At 36.3% G+C, this 18325-nt stretch overlaps 2 protein-coding genes across 8 annotated transcripts in view; one reads left to right on the plus strand and one right to left on the minus strand.

Annotated features, from left to right (window-relative positions):
- LOC6576076 (proline-rich protein 36) overlaps positions 1–18325 on the minus strand; it is a 29632-nt gene that overhangs the window by 10883 nt on the left and 424 nt on the right. The window lies entirely within an intron of this gene.
- LOC6576077 (mucin-2) lies at positions 895–18189 on the plus strand. 6 transcript variants are annotated; one of them, XM_015164962.3, is made up of 9 exons: positions 895–968; positions 11029–12364; positions 12690–12907; positions 12972–13124; positions 13603–13732; positions 16339–16536; positions 16906–17332; positions 17397–17559; positions 17622–18189. In XM_015164962.3, the coding sequence occupies exons 2-9, from the start codon at positions 11116–11118 to the stop codon at positions 18087–18089; spliced, it is 3006 nt and encodes a 1001-aa protein (XP_015020448.1). In that variant the 5' UTR covers positions 895–968; positions 11029–11115; the 3' UTR covers positions 18090–18189. The 6 variants fall into 6 exon arrangements, with proteins under 6 accessions (XP_015020448.1, XP_015020445.1, XP_032584343.1 ...); XM_015164959.3 differs by having other exon boundaries at positions 899–972; XM_032728452.1 differs by lacking the exon at positions 895–968 and adding an exon at positions 4431–4661.

The raw sequence follows: 18325 nt of genomic DNA on the forward strand, positions 1-18325 counted from the left end.
TATCAAATATGTCATATCGTATACTGAACCAATAGAGTTCCTTCCGTTACCATTGGAATTTCTTCTTTCTTCTTTTTGAACCATAGGCACGCCGAATTACTACAAATTTCTATAACACTTACTCAAATAAATTCCTACAAATATTTTCCTTTCCGAAAACCAGGGCTCTGTCACATTGCTATGCCCCCAATCCGCTATTCTACAATTAATTTGAACTTTAACCACATTGCGAATTCGAATGATTGGAGAGTTACTTCACAGCACATTCCATGCCCGACAAGCGTCGTAAACTGGCAGTCATGCCCCTAATCCAAGAGGCAAGCACAAAAACAAAAGACTTAGAGAACGAACTCAGGTAGCTGAAAATTCAAGTGAAATGCTTTTTTTTTTTATTTTAAGGCTTCATGCCTGTTAAACTCTGTCAGCTGGGTAATTCCCTTAAAAATATGTCTAGTTCCACCCCAGCCCAAGAGCCGCACGCACACATACACACCCAGTTTTAAGTCTCTCAGAGTCAGCGGCCTTGTGACGCATTTCGGGCAACTGCCTGGTAATTCCATTATAGATTCTTAGCAATATAATCTTATCAATAAGGTGCGCTCTGTTTGCAGCGTATTATGCCTATGTCCGCTTGCAACCAATTGCTAAATATTTAAACAATTTATGAGACACGCTCAAATTTAAGCACACACACACACACACACTTACGCACACATACACATGTCCATACAATTGCACAACTATAAGTCAAGTTGATGAGCTGCGACTACAAAAGGGCGTGTAATTAGGAAACGTTGTTTTAGTATCGTTACGATCGTTAGCTCGTACAGCAGTATTCAAGAATATATATAATATATAAATTGTATTCACCCACGTAAGGATATATAGATGGACATATATATTATACTATATAAAAACGCGACATATACGAAAAGTGTGAAACGCATATTGGGCATCGAATGCAACAAGTTGGTAAATTTTTTGATTGATTAGCATCTACCAAACAACAACAAATTAAGAAAAATAATGGAAATTTGACTTTATAAGTGTGTTTCAATCAAATCGCTCGATCGATCATCACAAATTTAGCGTTAATCAAATAAATTAATACATATTGCGAGTGTACTATATAGATTCACGAAACGATTGCCAAACATTTAATGTCAATCAGTATATTTGGGTTTTTACATTTTACTTCCTTTAAATAAAAACAACACAATATTGTGAAAATAAAATGCAATAACAATACCAAAAAAATTTCAACATTTTTAACGAAAGCGCAAAATGCATGAAAATTGCGTGAGGCAAATAAATTCTCAACGCAAAATGTGCAATAAATAAATTTATTATAAAAACAAACAAAATATATATATAAAATGTACATATACAAAAAATTTAAAATTAAAAAAATAAATGAATAATAGAGCGTGAAATTGTGAATAAAGCTGAAATTCATAACGTTATATAAAAACGAATCATATCAAAGGAGTGGGTAAGAGATTCCAGTTATACGTCGAATTCATTCAAGATTTGCAGCTTTCTTTAATGATGTGGTTTTATTTTTGTATTTTATATATATATATATTTATATTATATGTGTATTTTACGTTTTCAATCTATAAAATGCTGAGATGTTGAAATACAAACGAATTTGCTATATATAATTGAATTTGTTTTCAATAGTATTTAAATAGATACTTTCCTGAATTAATTTTTAAATATATATGTATATGATGGTCATAAATATATATGTATTTATACAAGCATGTCACAAACTAAGTGTTGCAATACAAAATTCAACGAACCACAGAAAAAGAAAACATTTTCAAAGACGCAACCAACTACTTCAGGCACATTGAGGAAGTTTTGAGGAACGCACGTAGGACATAGCGCGTACACGTTTTTTTTTTTTTTTTTTGTGAAGAAAAACACAAAAAAAAAAAAAAAAATTTAAGCAAAAACTACAACAACAATAATACCGGCTAATATTTTGCTCAACAAGTAGATGAGATGGACGCATAATTTGCTGTTGTCATAAAAAGCGACAACTTCATTGAAAAAGCGCGAGCACGAAAAAAATTAAAATAAATAATAATAAAAAGGCTAAGTAAAAAGTATAATAAAAAAATAAGAGAACACTCATTACGAATCTTCAAGTCGCAGATTTAATACACTTGCTAAATATGGTAGTGATTTTTGTTAACTAACAAATAAGAATAGAAATAGTTAAAAAAGATATATTTTTTGACATAGGATTTTGTGAGAGGGAGAAAGACAGAGTGGGAGAGAAAAAGACTGAGAGAAAAACAAGCTGGGAGCAGTGAGATGCGCTAGAGAAAGCAGAAATAGAGAGAGAAACAAGGTGTATTTAGAGTGAAGTCTGAGAGAGGGAGTGAAATACCGAGGGAATACAGCGACAGAAGAGAAGGAGGGAGACAGAGATGAAGAGGGGAGAAAGACAGAAAGTTTGAGAATATGCAGAGATTATATATATAATATATGAGAAGGAATGAAAGTGTAGGAAAACAAAAGCGACAGACCGAGAAGGCAACTGTCATGGTACAAACATATAAAATATATTTTTAATAATAAGATAATATATTTACTTGCAATTAATGGAATGATGGAATACGTGCGATTTCATATAAAGCCAACTGGCTAAATGCTTGCAGGCATCGCAATAGATAAGATGCTCTCTCAGCGTATATCTATGGCGTATGTCATATGATATACGTATATCAAATTCTCATATTACACCAAACAGAGACATGTACAAAAAAAAAAAAAAAAAAAAAAAAAAAAAATTGTATAGAAATTCCTTCAAATTTTGCACGAAAGTTGGAAAAAAAAAACACACACAAAACAAATGCCGCGTTTTGGCTTTTATAGTTTTTGTTGTTGTTGTTCTAGTTGGAAACGAGTTGAGAAAATGTCTCGTAAAAATACAAAAGAATATAAATATTTAGCGTGTAGAATTTCTCGTTGGCTGTTGCTGAACATTCTGCAAACGCTTTAGTTTTAAGTGCAACATTGAAAGAACCTTGAGACGCCAACACAATAAACAAGCCACAAAGCGATTTCATCGTAAAGAAATTCTTAACGACAAAGAAAGCTAAATTCCACTTAACTTTTAATTTTCTTCATCTACTTTATTTTACATATATATTTTGTTTTGGGCCCGAACTGGAATACTTTAGTCATAGGATTTCGATCATTCCGTTTAGTGTATGTCCAAAACAGTTCCGTGTTTATTTATTAAGTTTTAGTACGTTTTTTTTTTTTCATTTGTATTGATAGACAAATCGAACGTAGCCGGCTCTACATGGGAGGCATGTTTATGAGTTTTATGAGGCAGACAGAGCAAGCATATTAAATGCGATACACGCTCCATTTTAACGCGGCGCCTGGGTAGACGAACTTCCTTCTACAGAGTGTGACAGACCTCAGTTCGCCTTGCACATTATTATAATTTACTATATATATATATTTATCTTCTTTTTTTTTTTGCATGAATTTTGATGACTTTTGTTAAGCATACATAGGCATATACATTTATATATTTATATTTTATTTTTAATGCGCTTAATGACAGCAACAAATAAAAAGGTCAACGTGCAAAGAACTTTGTTGCAAAATAAATAAATATTAAATGTAGTTTAGCTTGGATTTGAGAAAAAATCATTTTAGAAATAAATATCAATAGATAAGATTTTACCAGTCTAAATTTATATTAAACAAATATGTAATATGTATAAAAATGAAAAGAAATGCGAATTTTAATTTATAATTAATATTATATTCAAGATTTTTTATCTTTTACGCACTATTCGTTCAATGTACATATATTAACGAATGGTACCCGAAAATCATATACAGATAATTCTTTGAGTTAATGAAAGTAAATATTCCTCTTTGTATAACTAATGCAATAGTATTGTATATGTATATTAAATATTTTCCTCTGCCCATTAGTCAAAAGCAACAGCAACTAAGATGATATATATATCTTTTCAGAAATTTATCAAATGATGTTATGGGTATCTAAACAGTCAATCTACGTCAACTGTACAATATTCTGACGTTTGTCATCTTTTCTAAGCACTAATACTACATAATCGCACATAGAGCACACATACACATACATGTACATAGCTATATCTATATGGCGCCTATTCAAATTTGGGGGCCAGCACGTTGCCACTTTATCAGCATCACGCTCTTAAGATTCCAACTAAACAGAGCGAACGAGACTGAATGCTGTTGAGGCTGCTGCTGCTGCTGCTTGTTGCTGTTGAGGCTGCTGTCAGCGTCGACGTCAGCAGCGCTGATCGAGCCAAGCTGAGTCGAGCTGAAACTGAACAGCGATCGTGGTGCTGAGTTGGTGTTGGTTTTGGTTTGGTTTGTTCGTTCGTTCGTTGGTCGCTGTTTTCTGTGTCTGCTTTCAGTTTCATTTGAGACGTCGTCGCGGCCGCAAGTGCTAAAAGCAGCTCAACAATAACAACACCAACAACACGCAACGTGTGTGTCTCAACTAAATGAACATAAAATCAACGCAAGCAGCAAGAAGCAAAAAATAAAAACAAAAACAACAACAACAAATTTAAACGGGTTAATCAATATACGAGCAACAGCACGCTGAATTTTGAGTTTTTTCTGTGTGCGTGAGTTTCGTCTGTCTTTTTGTACTAAAGTGCAAGTGATTGTTTTTTATTTATTGTTATTATTATTATTATTATTGTTGGCATTGTGCTTTGCATAAGCCCTGGCAATTCATAAACAATGCAAAGAAGTGCGCAAAATGCATAAATAAAGTGCATTCGTTTAACATATTGATTGAACAACAACAAAAATCTCAATCGTCGCATAACTTATAAAGTGCGGCCGCTAAACAAGTTCGTTGCCTAAGTCATTTGTTTGCCAGCGCCAACTATCCATACTTTCAAAAAAGAAGAAAAGAAAAAAAAAAAAACAAAACTTAATTATTTATAATACTCGCAATTTATTGCTAATATATGCAATTTGGACCGTCCGGCCAGCCACGTCGTCAGCAAGAAGTCGCATAAAAGGCAAGTGTGAGGCGCACAACAGCAACAAGAGCAAAAGCTAACAAAAAGAATCTTTTCGAAATGTCAAAAGTCAAATAAAAGAAGAACACAAATTTATGCATATCTAAAAAATGTTCTTTATAAATCACAAACGAATTAATAAAACAAAAAAGTTGTACAAAATAAATTGATAAAAAAAAAAAAAAAAAAAAAAAACCAACAATCAAAACGAATCACTTACGAAATTACTGCAATTTCAATGTCAAGAAAAATCAACAATAAAACAACAGCAACAACAACATCTGCTGCTGCTGTTGCTCGACGGCGCGTGGGTTCTTCCAAAAGGGTTTGAAAACAAATGCCAGAGACCGATTGTATCTTATGATTGCAATTGCAATTTTGTTGTTATTTGCGTTTCTAAAGCAAACACAATTTTCTAGAAAGCAAACAACGAACTGCAGGTTCTCTCTCTCCCTCCTACTCTGTGTGTGTGTGTGTGTGTGTAAAGTGCTAAACTAGGTTGATACCCTGGCTCTACAGTGTAGCTGTGTAGTTGTTCTTGCTTCAATTTCATATAGTTGATTATTAAATTATATTTAGTTGATGGCATTCTCTGCACTCAGATTTCGCTCATTTTCATTAAACATTTGGATATGATAATTTTTGCCTTTCAGATTTTTGTTGTAATAGAAAGTGAAGTTAAGAATAGATTATTTCTGGTTTTGCCATTGTAAACGGGTTTAGGGCATAAATAGTTAGTGAATTTTAATTCATTAAAAGACTAATAAATAATACAAGAATTTTAAAGGTTCCTTAAATTACATTAGAACATCAGAGTATGTGAAAAAAATAGAGCTATTTTCAGACCAGGATCTGGAATTACTATATTTTACTATGAAATGTAAATTTCTCTACACAATTCGTCTTCTTTTAAGAACTCATCTCTCAATAATATTGTTTCTTTACATAAAATATCAATATATATTTATTATATAATATATATAATGTAATACACAAAAGCTGAATTATTTATCTGCATAATTTACATCACCAGCCGGATTTAGGTATATCTCAATTTAGGTTTCTAGCCGCTCAGTTATCTCAGCAAAATCACAAACTACCATCCTCAATTAAATAAGTATTAGATAGTTATGCATTCCTCAGACAGTATCACAAGTTTTCTACTTATTTTCAATTAACATTTCTTGAATGCAAAATTCTAGAAACAAAACGTCCACATTCCATAATCAATTTCTTTGCCAAAAACTTCAAAGTAAACGAGCTATTGGCCGCTGTTGTTACGCTTAGGGTATATCAAATACGAAATAAAGCGAAAAGTGTGCAAAAACGCAATTTGAATTTATAATTTTTGCAATTATTTTTCATTAATTTGCTGGGCAATAAAAAAAGTCATAGCATATCTCAAATGCTTACGCGCTATTTGAATTACATCCGTCCCGCCTCAGTCCGCCCCTTTAGCCCACACCTGCTCACATCAGAGGGAACTCGAATAATTGCGCGTTTCTAATTTGTTTATAGAATTTTAAATAATAATAATAAAAATAATAAGTATCAGCTGCTGCTGCTGCTGATTGATGAACTGACGTATTTGGCTTTGATTTTGTAATTTGCTGTTCCCTGTTGTCTTTCGTTAATTAAAAAAAATAAATTGCCTATAAATAATAATAAACAAATTACAGTCTGAGCTAACACTTCAGTTCAGTTCAGTTTAGTTCGGTTCAGTTCAACTACGAATCGTTTTCTGCTCAGTTCTCGCAGAATTCACAATCTCACGTCAGCTGCAATCGAAAAGTGAAATATGTACTTCACGCTCGCCCACCTCTATCTCCCTCTCTCGCTCTCTCTCACTCTTCAGCTCTGATTGATGTAAGAGTTAAGATCTTGATGATGTTGACGCTGTTGTTGATTAAAATAAGCACGTCTCATTCGAACGATACAAAGATTTGAATGCCTTTAATGATGGCACGTAAATAAATATAATATATGTATATACAAATTTATAACTATTATATATTTTGCATATCATTGCCTTAGATCTTAGATACATATAGTTTTGCAATTTTAACTGACTCAACTTATCTGAGAGCATTTAGAAAGCGTTCTAATCAGCAGGGCACGCAAATTGATTGTCGTTTAATATTTATCTTATCAGCAAAAGAATTCCCTAGGCTTAAATTTTATATTATATTTTGATATAGACCTGATAATGCAACCGGGAGGTTTTCGAAAGAGCTCAATCTACAACCTACTGACATTTTGACGTAAAAGCTTGTTCTTTTGTCGCTAGGACAGAAACTGTCTTATCTCAAGCATGCTTATAGACTCAAAAATATATACATATACATAAATAATAATAGCAAATAATGAGACTATGAATAAAAAGTTGACGCAGCTTAAAACTAAATAGGGCATCTCTGCTTTCTGCTATATCTTATGAACCCAATGGGATACTGCTAATAATATAGAAATAATACAATATATTTTTACCTGTTTACTAGTATTAATTAATTTTTGCATGTTAGTATTTATTTAAAAAAAAAATTTAATAGTTATAAGACTTCGACTCATCAATCACATCCTCGAGCTATATCAAATTGAATGTAATTGAATTGAATTACTGTTCAAGTTCATTGTCATCATCATCTTATTGTCTCATCTTCTCAAATAACTGCAGATATAAAATTGAATAGCATTTTCTTTACATCATTTTTATGAATAAATAAATATGTAAAGTACAATATTTAGTGATTATGTCAAAAATCATTATTCTTGGCCTTGGATAATATATTCATTTGCAAACCTGATAAATAGGCAAGGAAATAGTATTATAATTTTGACAAGTGGCAGGATGAATTGCATGACTGATGATTTGCAATGTTAGCAACTGTGTTTAACCTTTAGAGAGTCTATACAGTATATATATACATATATAGCATACACACTATATATGTATTTTTATATATAATCCAATACTACGTGCCTTTATCACTTCGCCGGGAAGCTTTTGCCATAGTTTCATGAATGAAAGCTGAACATCTCCGATAAGGTCAATAATCAGAGGATTGACAAATCGAACGTGTTATTCGGCTGCATTCCGCATTTATCGTTCATTGAAGGCGGAACTGCATATCATTTTAAATGCGTACGCTAAGAGGAATTTAAGTTCTCATTTCGTATAGGGGATTTGATGTCAGGGTAAGAGAACCAGCAGCAGCAGCATCAGCAGCAGCAGCTCAATTCTGCCTCTCTTCTATGAACGAACGAACCGGCTTTATGAAATGCGCATTGACCTTGCAACGCCTGAAAAATGTACAAATCAATTTTCGATTTAAAAAAAAATATATATTAAAAAAGGCGTTGTGAGCAGCTGCCAAAAAAAGATATCGAAAAACGAGAAAATCGAACGCAGAATATTTTAACTTAATTTATTTCCACATGTTCGTTGTTGTTGTTATTCACGCATATAAAAAACGTTTCAGTTTTAGGGGTTTTATATACATATATATATATATTTAAATATTTCTTCTTTTTTTTATGATTTTATTGTATTTTTTGCATGTCGTTAATTAATGACAGCTGTTCGCTTGAGTTGACCACGTTGTTGCACACATCACGAGCCACACGGAGAGCCAAAGCGAAGCCAAAAAATCAATCATTCAAATTGATTTGTTGCTAATTTGTTATTCAAACAAGACGACGCTCTTCAGCTCGAAACCAATAAGCGCAAAATGCATTCATCCACAAAATAAAAGTAAATAAAAGCATATATAATATATATATGTATATATATTGTATATACATATATATCCATGTATTTGTCTTCTATATTTATTGTTTGCATGACGCGAAATCCAAGTGCTAATTGCCGTTAGTTAATTAAATGTTAAAAGTTGATCAAATTGACCGAAACAGCACTTGCGTAGGCATATTCGCAATATGGAAGAAAAAGAGAGCGAATAGCAAATACCCTTTCTTTTAGTTTTAAGGCAAACAACGTTTAACAAGAAATTCGATTAGTAAATAACTATAAATTAATTTAATTAAAGTCTTCCAGAGGCAGAGAGTAAGAATCTTCTAATAAAAGAACTTCTTTGAAATCAAAATATATTTAATCCAGACTCTATAATTATATTAAATATTCATTACTTACTAAGAAGAATATGTTCTAATATATTATATAAAATATATCTATTATATCTATTACAGAATATCTGAACACCTTCAACGAGTTGTCTAGCATAAACAGCCGTCAATCATTTACAACTTTTACAGGGTACCTAAGCCCATTGAAAACGTCAGATTTAATCAAGCTCAGGCATCAGTTTTATTTAGCTATTAGTTGTTTTTTACCGATGGCTTGATGGAGTCCAATAAAAACATGTCTTCATAAACTGATAGTCGATGTTGTTGTTGTTGTTGCATTTGTGCGTCTCACTCTTTAATCATTTGCTAATGTCAACGGCTTAAGCGCCGCCTGCTCTTCGTTTTCCGCAGCTGCAGCAGGTTTCGATAAAACTTTAAAACAAATAATAAATATAAACAAAAACCTTGACCATATAGTTGATTTGTTTGATTTTTTTCCTTCCATTTTACAATCAATTTATTCAAGTTTCTAATGCGCTACTCAATTCAATCACGAGTTGTTTGGCTTTTGTTGTTATTAATTTATATTTTTGGCAAAACGAAAACTTTTCTCCTTCTATAAAAATTGCCTATGTACAGTTATTTTAATTTAATTTAATTTAATTTTTTTCTTGTCTACCCATCAGTTTTTTTTTTTTTCTTTGAGCTATTGTTAAAACACATTTTATTGCTCGTTGGCTTTTAATGTTTTACATTGACTCGTGTTCATGAACATGACTTTTGGAAAATATTTCTCTTGGCGTTCATCAAGTTTCAGATTGAAAAATGCGTGATCAGCGTAAATTGTTGTTATTTTACTTTATATTTGGTTACTTATAACTAGCTTTTAATAGCAGCCGCAGCAAATTGTTAAATAATTGTTGGCTAAATACAAAAAAAAAAAAATGATATTTCAAAGAGTGGAGATGCAGAAAATTGTTTATTTGTAGCGAATTATATTTCTAAGGTGATGTTATTAAAGTAAAATATTGCTATTGTTTTGTTATTGGTATAAAAGTTATTATATATGTATATAGATCTGCAAATGGAAATAAATAATGACTTATAAATGCCAAATTTAATAAAGTCAAAGACATATATATATATATATATATTCGATATCTATAGGATATCAGGTATCTATATGATTGCATATGGCTTTAATAAATTCTTATATGTTTGTAGGTACATGCGTCAGTATCCAATAAATTAGAATTATATATATTTATAGTTTTTGTTGATTATTTTTGTTATAAATATATTTTATATATACTTATATAAAATATTTTACATATAATAATGACAGTATTTAAACGATAAGCGATAACCGATGACTGATATTCGATAATAAATGATCAAAAATAAATACATTTATAATTTTTCCCTGCCTTTACTCTAAAGCAACAAATAATTTCCTTAGTTTCCATTTCAAGCTCTATAAATAGTATTATTGTGCTTTGTTATTTTTGGTTAATCTTTACTCTACCCACTCTTTTTCGACCTCTCAATTCTCTATCTCCCTCTCTAATTAGAATCAACAAACTTTAAAGCTGCGTATATATTTTTCCCCTTTCCATAAATAACGATAATTAAATTGAAAATATTTGTTAATAACAGAATAATAGGATAATTGTAAGCGCATTTCACTTTTTCGCATTGCGAAAGTGTCGAAACTAACGAAAACAACGGCAATTTAACAATGATAAATTTTAATAATAATAATAATGATGGCGCATAATTGCGTCAATTTACTGAGCGTCAATCAATCAAGAGTCGCATTTGGTAGCTTTCAAAAAAATGTTTGATTTATGACATTTCTTATTGTGCATTTTTGTTGTAGATTTTCGAATTGGATGCTGATCGAGTCACCGGAGATAACGAACAGAAGACTTAACTAAATATCAAAACCCAAACACAATCCATTGCAATGATACTGCGAACGAGTAGAATTTGCCTGCTGGGCGTTTGGCTGCTCACGATGCTGACCCTGCTGCAGGCCCAGGGCGAAGATTATGGCGGCGATGTGGGAGACGCTGATGTTGGCAGCAGTGATGACATCTATGAGCCGGCAGAGCAGGAGGCCGATCTCGAGGCGGAAACACAGCAGCGACGCAATAGCATTGAGGCCGAAGAAAGCGCCCTGCCCGCACAGACGGTCAATGAGCTGCAGTCCATGGAGCAGCCATCGACCACGGACAAGGTGCCGGCGGTTGTCACCGAGATGCCAGTGCCCACCGCTGCATCGGCCACCACAGAGTACGATGAGAATACGGCTGCCGAAGTTATGGAAGATGCGCCCACACAGAAGCAGGAGACGAAAGTCGAGAAGCCGGCCAGGCATTCGCAGGAGTACTACTATGAAGATATGCAGGATCAGGAGCAGGACGCCGAACAGCAGCCGAAAAAGCAGCACAAAGAGCCACAGGAGGAGGCGACCACAGCCACAACGACAACAGTGCCCGAATATGTGCGCAAGGCAAAGGCGGAGAGATTTCCTCAAACGGAGCCCGACTATGCCGAAGATGATATGATGGTGGAGCAGCAAACGCAGCCCATTAACACACCTAAGGATCAGGCAGAGGGCGTCATCTATCGGGATGAGCCGGCACAGCCCCAAGCTCACATGCAACAGCTGCCCGTGAGCCACAAAGCCAAGCCGTTCAATCCCAGTTCCGTGGAGTACTATTACGATGAGCTGGACAGCACGGAGCATCGCATCACGACCACAGTTCAGAGCACACCAACAACAACAACAGGCCCAACGAAAACAACCGAGACACCACTGCCAGTGCTGGCGGCACGTTTCGGTGGTTTCGTCGGTTTCGGTGGTTGGCCCGAGCCAATGCCCAGTGCCGTACCAACTAATGCACCGCCAGTCGCCAATCCCAGCCCAACCACAACAACAACAAAAACAATAGCCACAACGACGACAACACCAACACCAACAACATCTGCGCCTCGCAAGCAATCGAAGCACATACATCTGGCCAAGCCGGAACTGCTGCCCGCCGATCAGCTGCGCAATTATATTAAGGATGTCTACATACGCATGCCGCTGGCGGTTATAGTGGATCCATCGCCAGAATCGCTGGACCAGACCAAGCGGCTGTACATGGATGCGTTGCAGGACAAGAATATCAATATTAAAATCGTGCTTGTCACGCTGAATGCCTCAGGTATGTGACTTGAAAAGCTTATCGATAAAAGTGTATATCGATAATTTTAGTTGAGATAGCGGACGATGTTCATATGAAGAATATGAATGGTAGAAATTGAAGGGTTATAGAAAATATATTGATTTGGAAATTATATAACGATAACGGAGTGAAAGATAGACTAAAACTAGTAAATGTTATGCTTGATAATTATTAGATAATATATTGATAAATCTTTTAAGTGTATAGGTATTATAATTTTCTGAGATATCCAATTATTTATGTTTTTTTAAGGCAATGTAAAATATATTCTAACTTGCTACCAATATAAATTGGATTGTTTTAGGTGTGCCCTCCGCTTTCAGTTTCAACAATACGCGAGAGTTCATCGCGGGCCTGAACAGCACCAAAGAGCTTGAAGGCGGCAATGCGTTTGTGGGCGTGCTACAGGCCGCCGAACTGGTGCCCTACGACAGCGCCATATTCATATCGACAGCTGCCATACCGCCGCACACGGACATTGTGCAGGATGCGGCAATCACATTGCTCAAGAAACGCATACGCGTGAGTAAATTGAATCTTAAAGAGAGTTACTTAAGACATGAATAACTGTCATTAATCTTTGTAGTTGTTTATGCTGTGGTACGGTGAGCGATCGGCCAATGAGAACGAGACGGAAGATGCCGTGGGCGGCATTTTGGGCGAGGTGGCCATACGATCGGGCGGCGAAATAATTCACATTGTGAGCACCGAGCATGGACAGCATATCGCGGGCAATACGGTAAAGAGCACAAATGATCGTACGAGTGTAATTAGTGTAATTAAAATTATGATGGAGCTCAGCAAACAGACAGCAGCCAGTAGCCAGCAGCTAGTAGCTCGGCCTGCTGCCAAGTGTTGAAATTGAAAGTGGCGACAACAACAACAACAACAACAACAGCGGCAGCAACAAGTGTTGCCCAAGCAACCAAGTGAGACGCAAATAGCAGCTTGGATTACCTTTCAGACAGGTGCTCAAGAGCACGACGACGCGATTTGCGGCTGCTGTAGTTGTTGTTGTTCGTTAGCTGTTTGTTGTGTTGATGATGTTGCATCTTTGTGCAAAACTAGGTTATGGAAAGAAAAGTGAAGGGCAAATTTGTTTATAGAAAGGAAACTAGACATTCCCAAAGCAACAACAACTAGATAAATGCTTTAACCAGTTCTCTCTCTCTATCTCTTTCCTTCTCTTTCTCTTTCTCTCTAATGTCTAATTGCAGTTAACGCTCGCGTCGGATGCGTATCAAGGCAGCCAGGAGCTGGAGCTACCTGTTGATACGACGCTATCCAGTTTACATGTGCGAATCGATGCCAACATGCGACGTGCCACACTGGCAACGCCCAATGGTGGTTAGTTCAGCCAATAAACCCAAACCCAAACCCAAACACACAAACACTCACACACACATCACACAATCTATTGCTATCTCACTCTTTTAGTACTAACAAAGTAGTTGGACTTGAAGCAGCAGCAAAACAAAAACAAAAACAGGGTTGTACTTCATACTAATAGTGTTGTAAAAGTTCAGCGTGTACGGGTTCAACAATAAGGGATCTTCAATTGCGTGGCACATGCGTAAATGGCTGCGTCTAGGCTAGCATCGATTTAAGTTGATTTGTAGCTAACTATATATATAAATATGTATATCTATGTATGTATGTATTTCTATATACTATATATGTTAATTTAACCCATTTACAAACACGCCCTATTTCTATCTCAATATCTATATTTCCTTACTAAAAAGCCAGTGTTGTAAAATGTCTCAAGAGTCAACTGTACTTATTTATATGTGCTTAGCTTTAAGTTTTATTTTTTAACTAACCGCCTACCCTACCCTACCCAATCCACTTCTATTCCAACATGTATTTCCTCTGTTTTTTATGTATATATATATATACAAAAAAAAAAAAAGAAAAAACGAAATCCTCCTCCAATGCTTTCCTTAACCATAACGCTAGATTAATGCTAAATACTTTACATTAACATGTAGTACAAAAGAATTTCTTCAAATATTATATACAGTCGCAGATATATGTTTATGTTTATGAGAGTAATAAATGTTTAGCTTTAAGGGTCTACAATAAAAAAAGACACACACAAATAACTTTGCAGTAACTGAAAAAAAAAAACAATAAACTTGCGGCGTACTTTTAACTTTAGCTTCCACACCGACCCCAGCACAAGTTTAACTACAACAATTTGCACTTGCCGATCGTTGTCTATGTTTGTTTGTCCCAAGCGTAAGTATACAAAATATTCGTATATTTTTTTATGTCCTTATGTCTTGGCACGATTTAATACTTTACTAACACAACGTTCTCCCGGCTATACGCAGCACAAATTGTGAATGTTTCCTAACCACAAGTCACTTTTATTAATTTTATTTATATGATTGCTATCAAAATTGGTCTCGAATCGAACGACTTGCGTATTAATCACACAGCAACGTCTGCGTCCACATAGTCTGGGTGCAAAGTTCAAACACTCCCAAAATAGATTACGCTAATGCAACCAGACTAAAAGCAACAATGACTCAAGCACTCTCGTACTGTCTATCTCAGCACAGATTTGAATGTGAAAGGCGGCTTATCGCAATAGAAAGGCAATTAACGAAAACAAGAACAGCTCGATGTTAGCATATTAAAGATTATATAAGAGAATTCAGCTCAGTAAAAGTATTTCAAGCGAGATGAGCTCACTTACAATTTTTAAATCAGTTCAAGTTACTACAGTTTAAAGTCGTTGTGTATATCGATAGTCAATGATTAATCGATAAACTATGCTTTCTATCAGTTAAAAAATGTCTTAATATATTAAGCCCAGTTGAGCGGTTCTTACATGACTTCAATATTTATTCATTCATTGTTATTTGTTTTGCGCTTTATTAATTGTTTGCACTGTTTATTTATCACTATGAACTTTGGCATAAACACAGTTATAGAATTGCGGAAGTTATTCCGAGAGAGTGAAAGAGAGAGAGAGATAGAGAGCAGCCGATGACAGCCCACACTCCCACTCGCACACAATCACAGAAACACGCTACCACAAACACACATACAGCGCGAGCGCCGTTTTAACATTTTCCTTTTGTACAAATCAATTGAAGTTGCCTGCCACAACGTTGAATGTATTGCACATTGTATTTTTAAAACTATGAAAATGAAATAATATTTAATATAAAAATCATATTTGCATTCATATCAAACACACTCGCGCACACACACATTCATACAAACCTAACTAGTCATTTGTTTAAACTGTTGCCAAATTTTTGACGTTGCAGCATTAGTCACAATTATATAGACAAATACATACACAATTAGTCGGCTGGCATGCATTTGGCCACTGCCATGGCCAAGTTCAAAAGTGGCCTCTGACTAAAATCGAAGGCGACTTTGTTGATGATGCACACGAATTGGTAATCTTATATTACGCCGCGGGCCATGTCAGTTAAAAATTAGACTTTGTTTAAAAATGAAATGGCTCGGCTCCACACTTAACACTTCAGCGCTATTCAATTATTGATGTTTTTTGTGATTTGTTTGATTTCACAATTCGAAAAACAATCGTTTATATGTTAAATGTTTTGCAGAAGTAGTTTCCTTGCACAACAACAACAACACTACGAATAACAGCCATAACAGAGCAGCTGCTCAGCGTAGAGCTGCCATCTCAAGAGCTGTTATAGTTGTTATATACACATATTTAATAATTACATATAATGATAATAAATTACACAGCTCCCTGCATGAAATTACTGGAATTATGTGCACTCGCGTTTAGAATTTTTTAAATTAATATATATATTGATTATGTACACAATTTGCCCGCCAACAGTCTGGCAACGCTGCATGAAAAACAGCTGTTGAGCACATCGCTCACAGTGAATGGCAAAAATACACCTGTTAATTTGTTTATGTGTGCCTTACATTCCCTCTCTGTCTTCGTTTAGATATCAATTTAAAGAAACACGTCAAATTTAAATCAAGCAATGATACACGAAACACCAACCCCGATGAACTGGATGCCTACGTACCGCTTAACAAGTTGCGCAAGGCGACAATCCTAAGGCTGCAGCTGACGCCGGAATCACCAAGTGCCGCTTACAATGTTTTCATACGCGCCGAGCGTAAAGCAGATGTTTTTCTTGGTAAGTTTCAACACACTTCTAATCAATTAAAAGACAACTTGGCGAACGCGCTGGACGCATATAACTGAACAAATATAATTAAGATGCGTCGTTTTCTGAACCACGAAAAAAACATAGAAAAACAAAAATAAAAACAACAACAAGCTAACCGGTGCTCGGGGCTCGCTTGTAGAGATAACGCTGCCTGCCTGTGCTTGATAACCGTATCAACCTTGGGCGTCATTTGAGCGGAATGATTGTTGACGCCATCCAAAGAGCTGCTTTTCTGCACCAACGGCAGCAACAACAACAATCATACGTATTATCGGAATCCTGCTTCTAGAAACTACTTCCGGTCAATTCAATTACCATTTTGTTGCTCATTTACAGGTGAAATTATTAAGCGCATCGATAGCTACTATTCCCATGCTGTGCACGAGAGCCCCTTGGCTTCATTGGCGCGTTCAGCCAAGCTCAAGTTTCCCGAGTCGCGGGAAAAGCTAGAAAACGAAGTGGATTCACCCAAGAGCGAAGTGGAAACCTTCTCGGAAACGGAGCTAGTGCAGCCACCGACGAGTCTGAATCAGACTCAATTTGCCGCTGCCACGGGCGAGGCGCAGCGCGCCAGCTTGAATTCCATGTTGCTGCAACGCTGCGGCACCAAAATCGAACTCAATACTCAGTCGCAGCTGCTCCTGAATGCAGGTCAGGTCGCAACGCTGCTGTTTGAAGTGACCAATATGCGAGCGGAGCGTGTCTATCAGACGGTGCAGGTGACGGACGAACGGCGCTTCCTAGTGCAGCTAAGCCCAACTGGGTGAGTGAGCAAAGAAACTTGAGGCAGGAATATTTTTGATGCTAACTTTTTCTGTCTTCTGCAGTTTCTATTTGCGTGCGCGGGAGACGAGCACCGTGCGTCTGACCGTGCTTGCGCCAACTGGCACCTCGCCTGGCACCACAGACAGAGTCACATTCACTAGCTATGGCACTGAAACGGCCACCTTGGCGGTTAGCCTAAAGGTCGTGTCCAGCATCGATGCGCAGGTATATTGCTGAAATATATACAACTAGCCACAGTTTTATATAACATATTGATATATCTTTAGGATACGACTGGTCCCAATCTCTCCTGGGAGTTTGGCAATCGCTGCGACTATGTGAGGAGCGATGAACAAAACTGTGGCGATCGCTTCTGGACGCTGGATGTCACTGCCCAGGACTGGCAATCGGGCATATTGCGTTTGCAGTCAACGCCCGCGGATGGCCTGTTCTATCGCAATTACTATACGGCCGGCACCACGGAGCCCATGAAGGCCACCTATATGGCCTCCTGCTGCGAACCGAAGGTGGCCATAACGGCATTCGACGCGGCGGGCAATCAGCGCAGCATCAACATTGATGTTCGAGATATTGTGCTGACGGAGGCGGCCATCGCTGCCATTTGTCTGGGCGCCATTCTGTTGCTGTTGCTGATTGTATTGCTTATTTGGGGCATTATGTGGTGCTGCAAGCGGCGCAAGGTATCACTGGAGCTGCCCACGTATCGCTCGCACTCGACACGCAGTATGGAATAGATTAAGAGAGGGCGCCACTGCCAAAATATCAACAATAACTAAATATATATGTAGTGACGAACTTTAAGTGTTGCCCAATAAAAATACCGTTAACTGTTAACGCTTATCAGTCGAAATGTGAAAGATGGAAGCAACAAGTGACAATGGACTCGCTGCTCTCCCTCTGTGTTGCTCTCTCTCTCTCTCTTTCTCTCTTTGTCAAAAACTTGAACTCCACTCTCTCTCTTTTTGTCTGA

Source organism: Drosophila mojavensis, unplaced genomic scaffold (assembly GCF_018153725.1).
Source record: "Drosophila mojavensis isolate 15081-1352.22 unplaced genomic scaffold, ASM1815372v1 contig_36, whole genome shotgun sequence".
In the NCBI taxonomy this organism is placed as follows: domain Eukaryota; kingdom Metazoa; phylum Arthropoda; class Insecta; order Diptera; family Drosophilidae; genus Drosophila; species Drosophila mojavensis.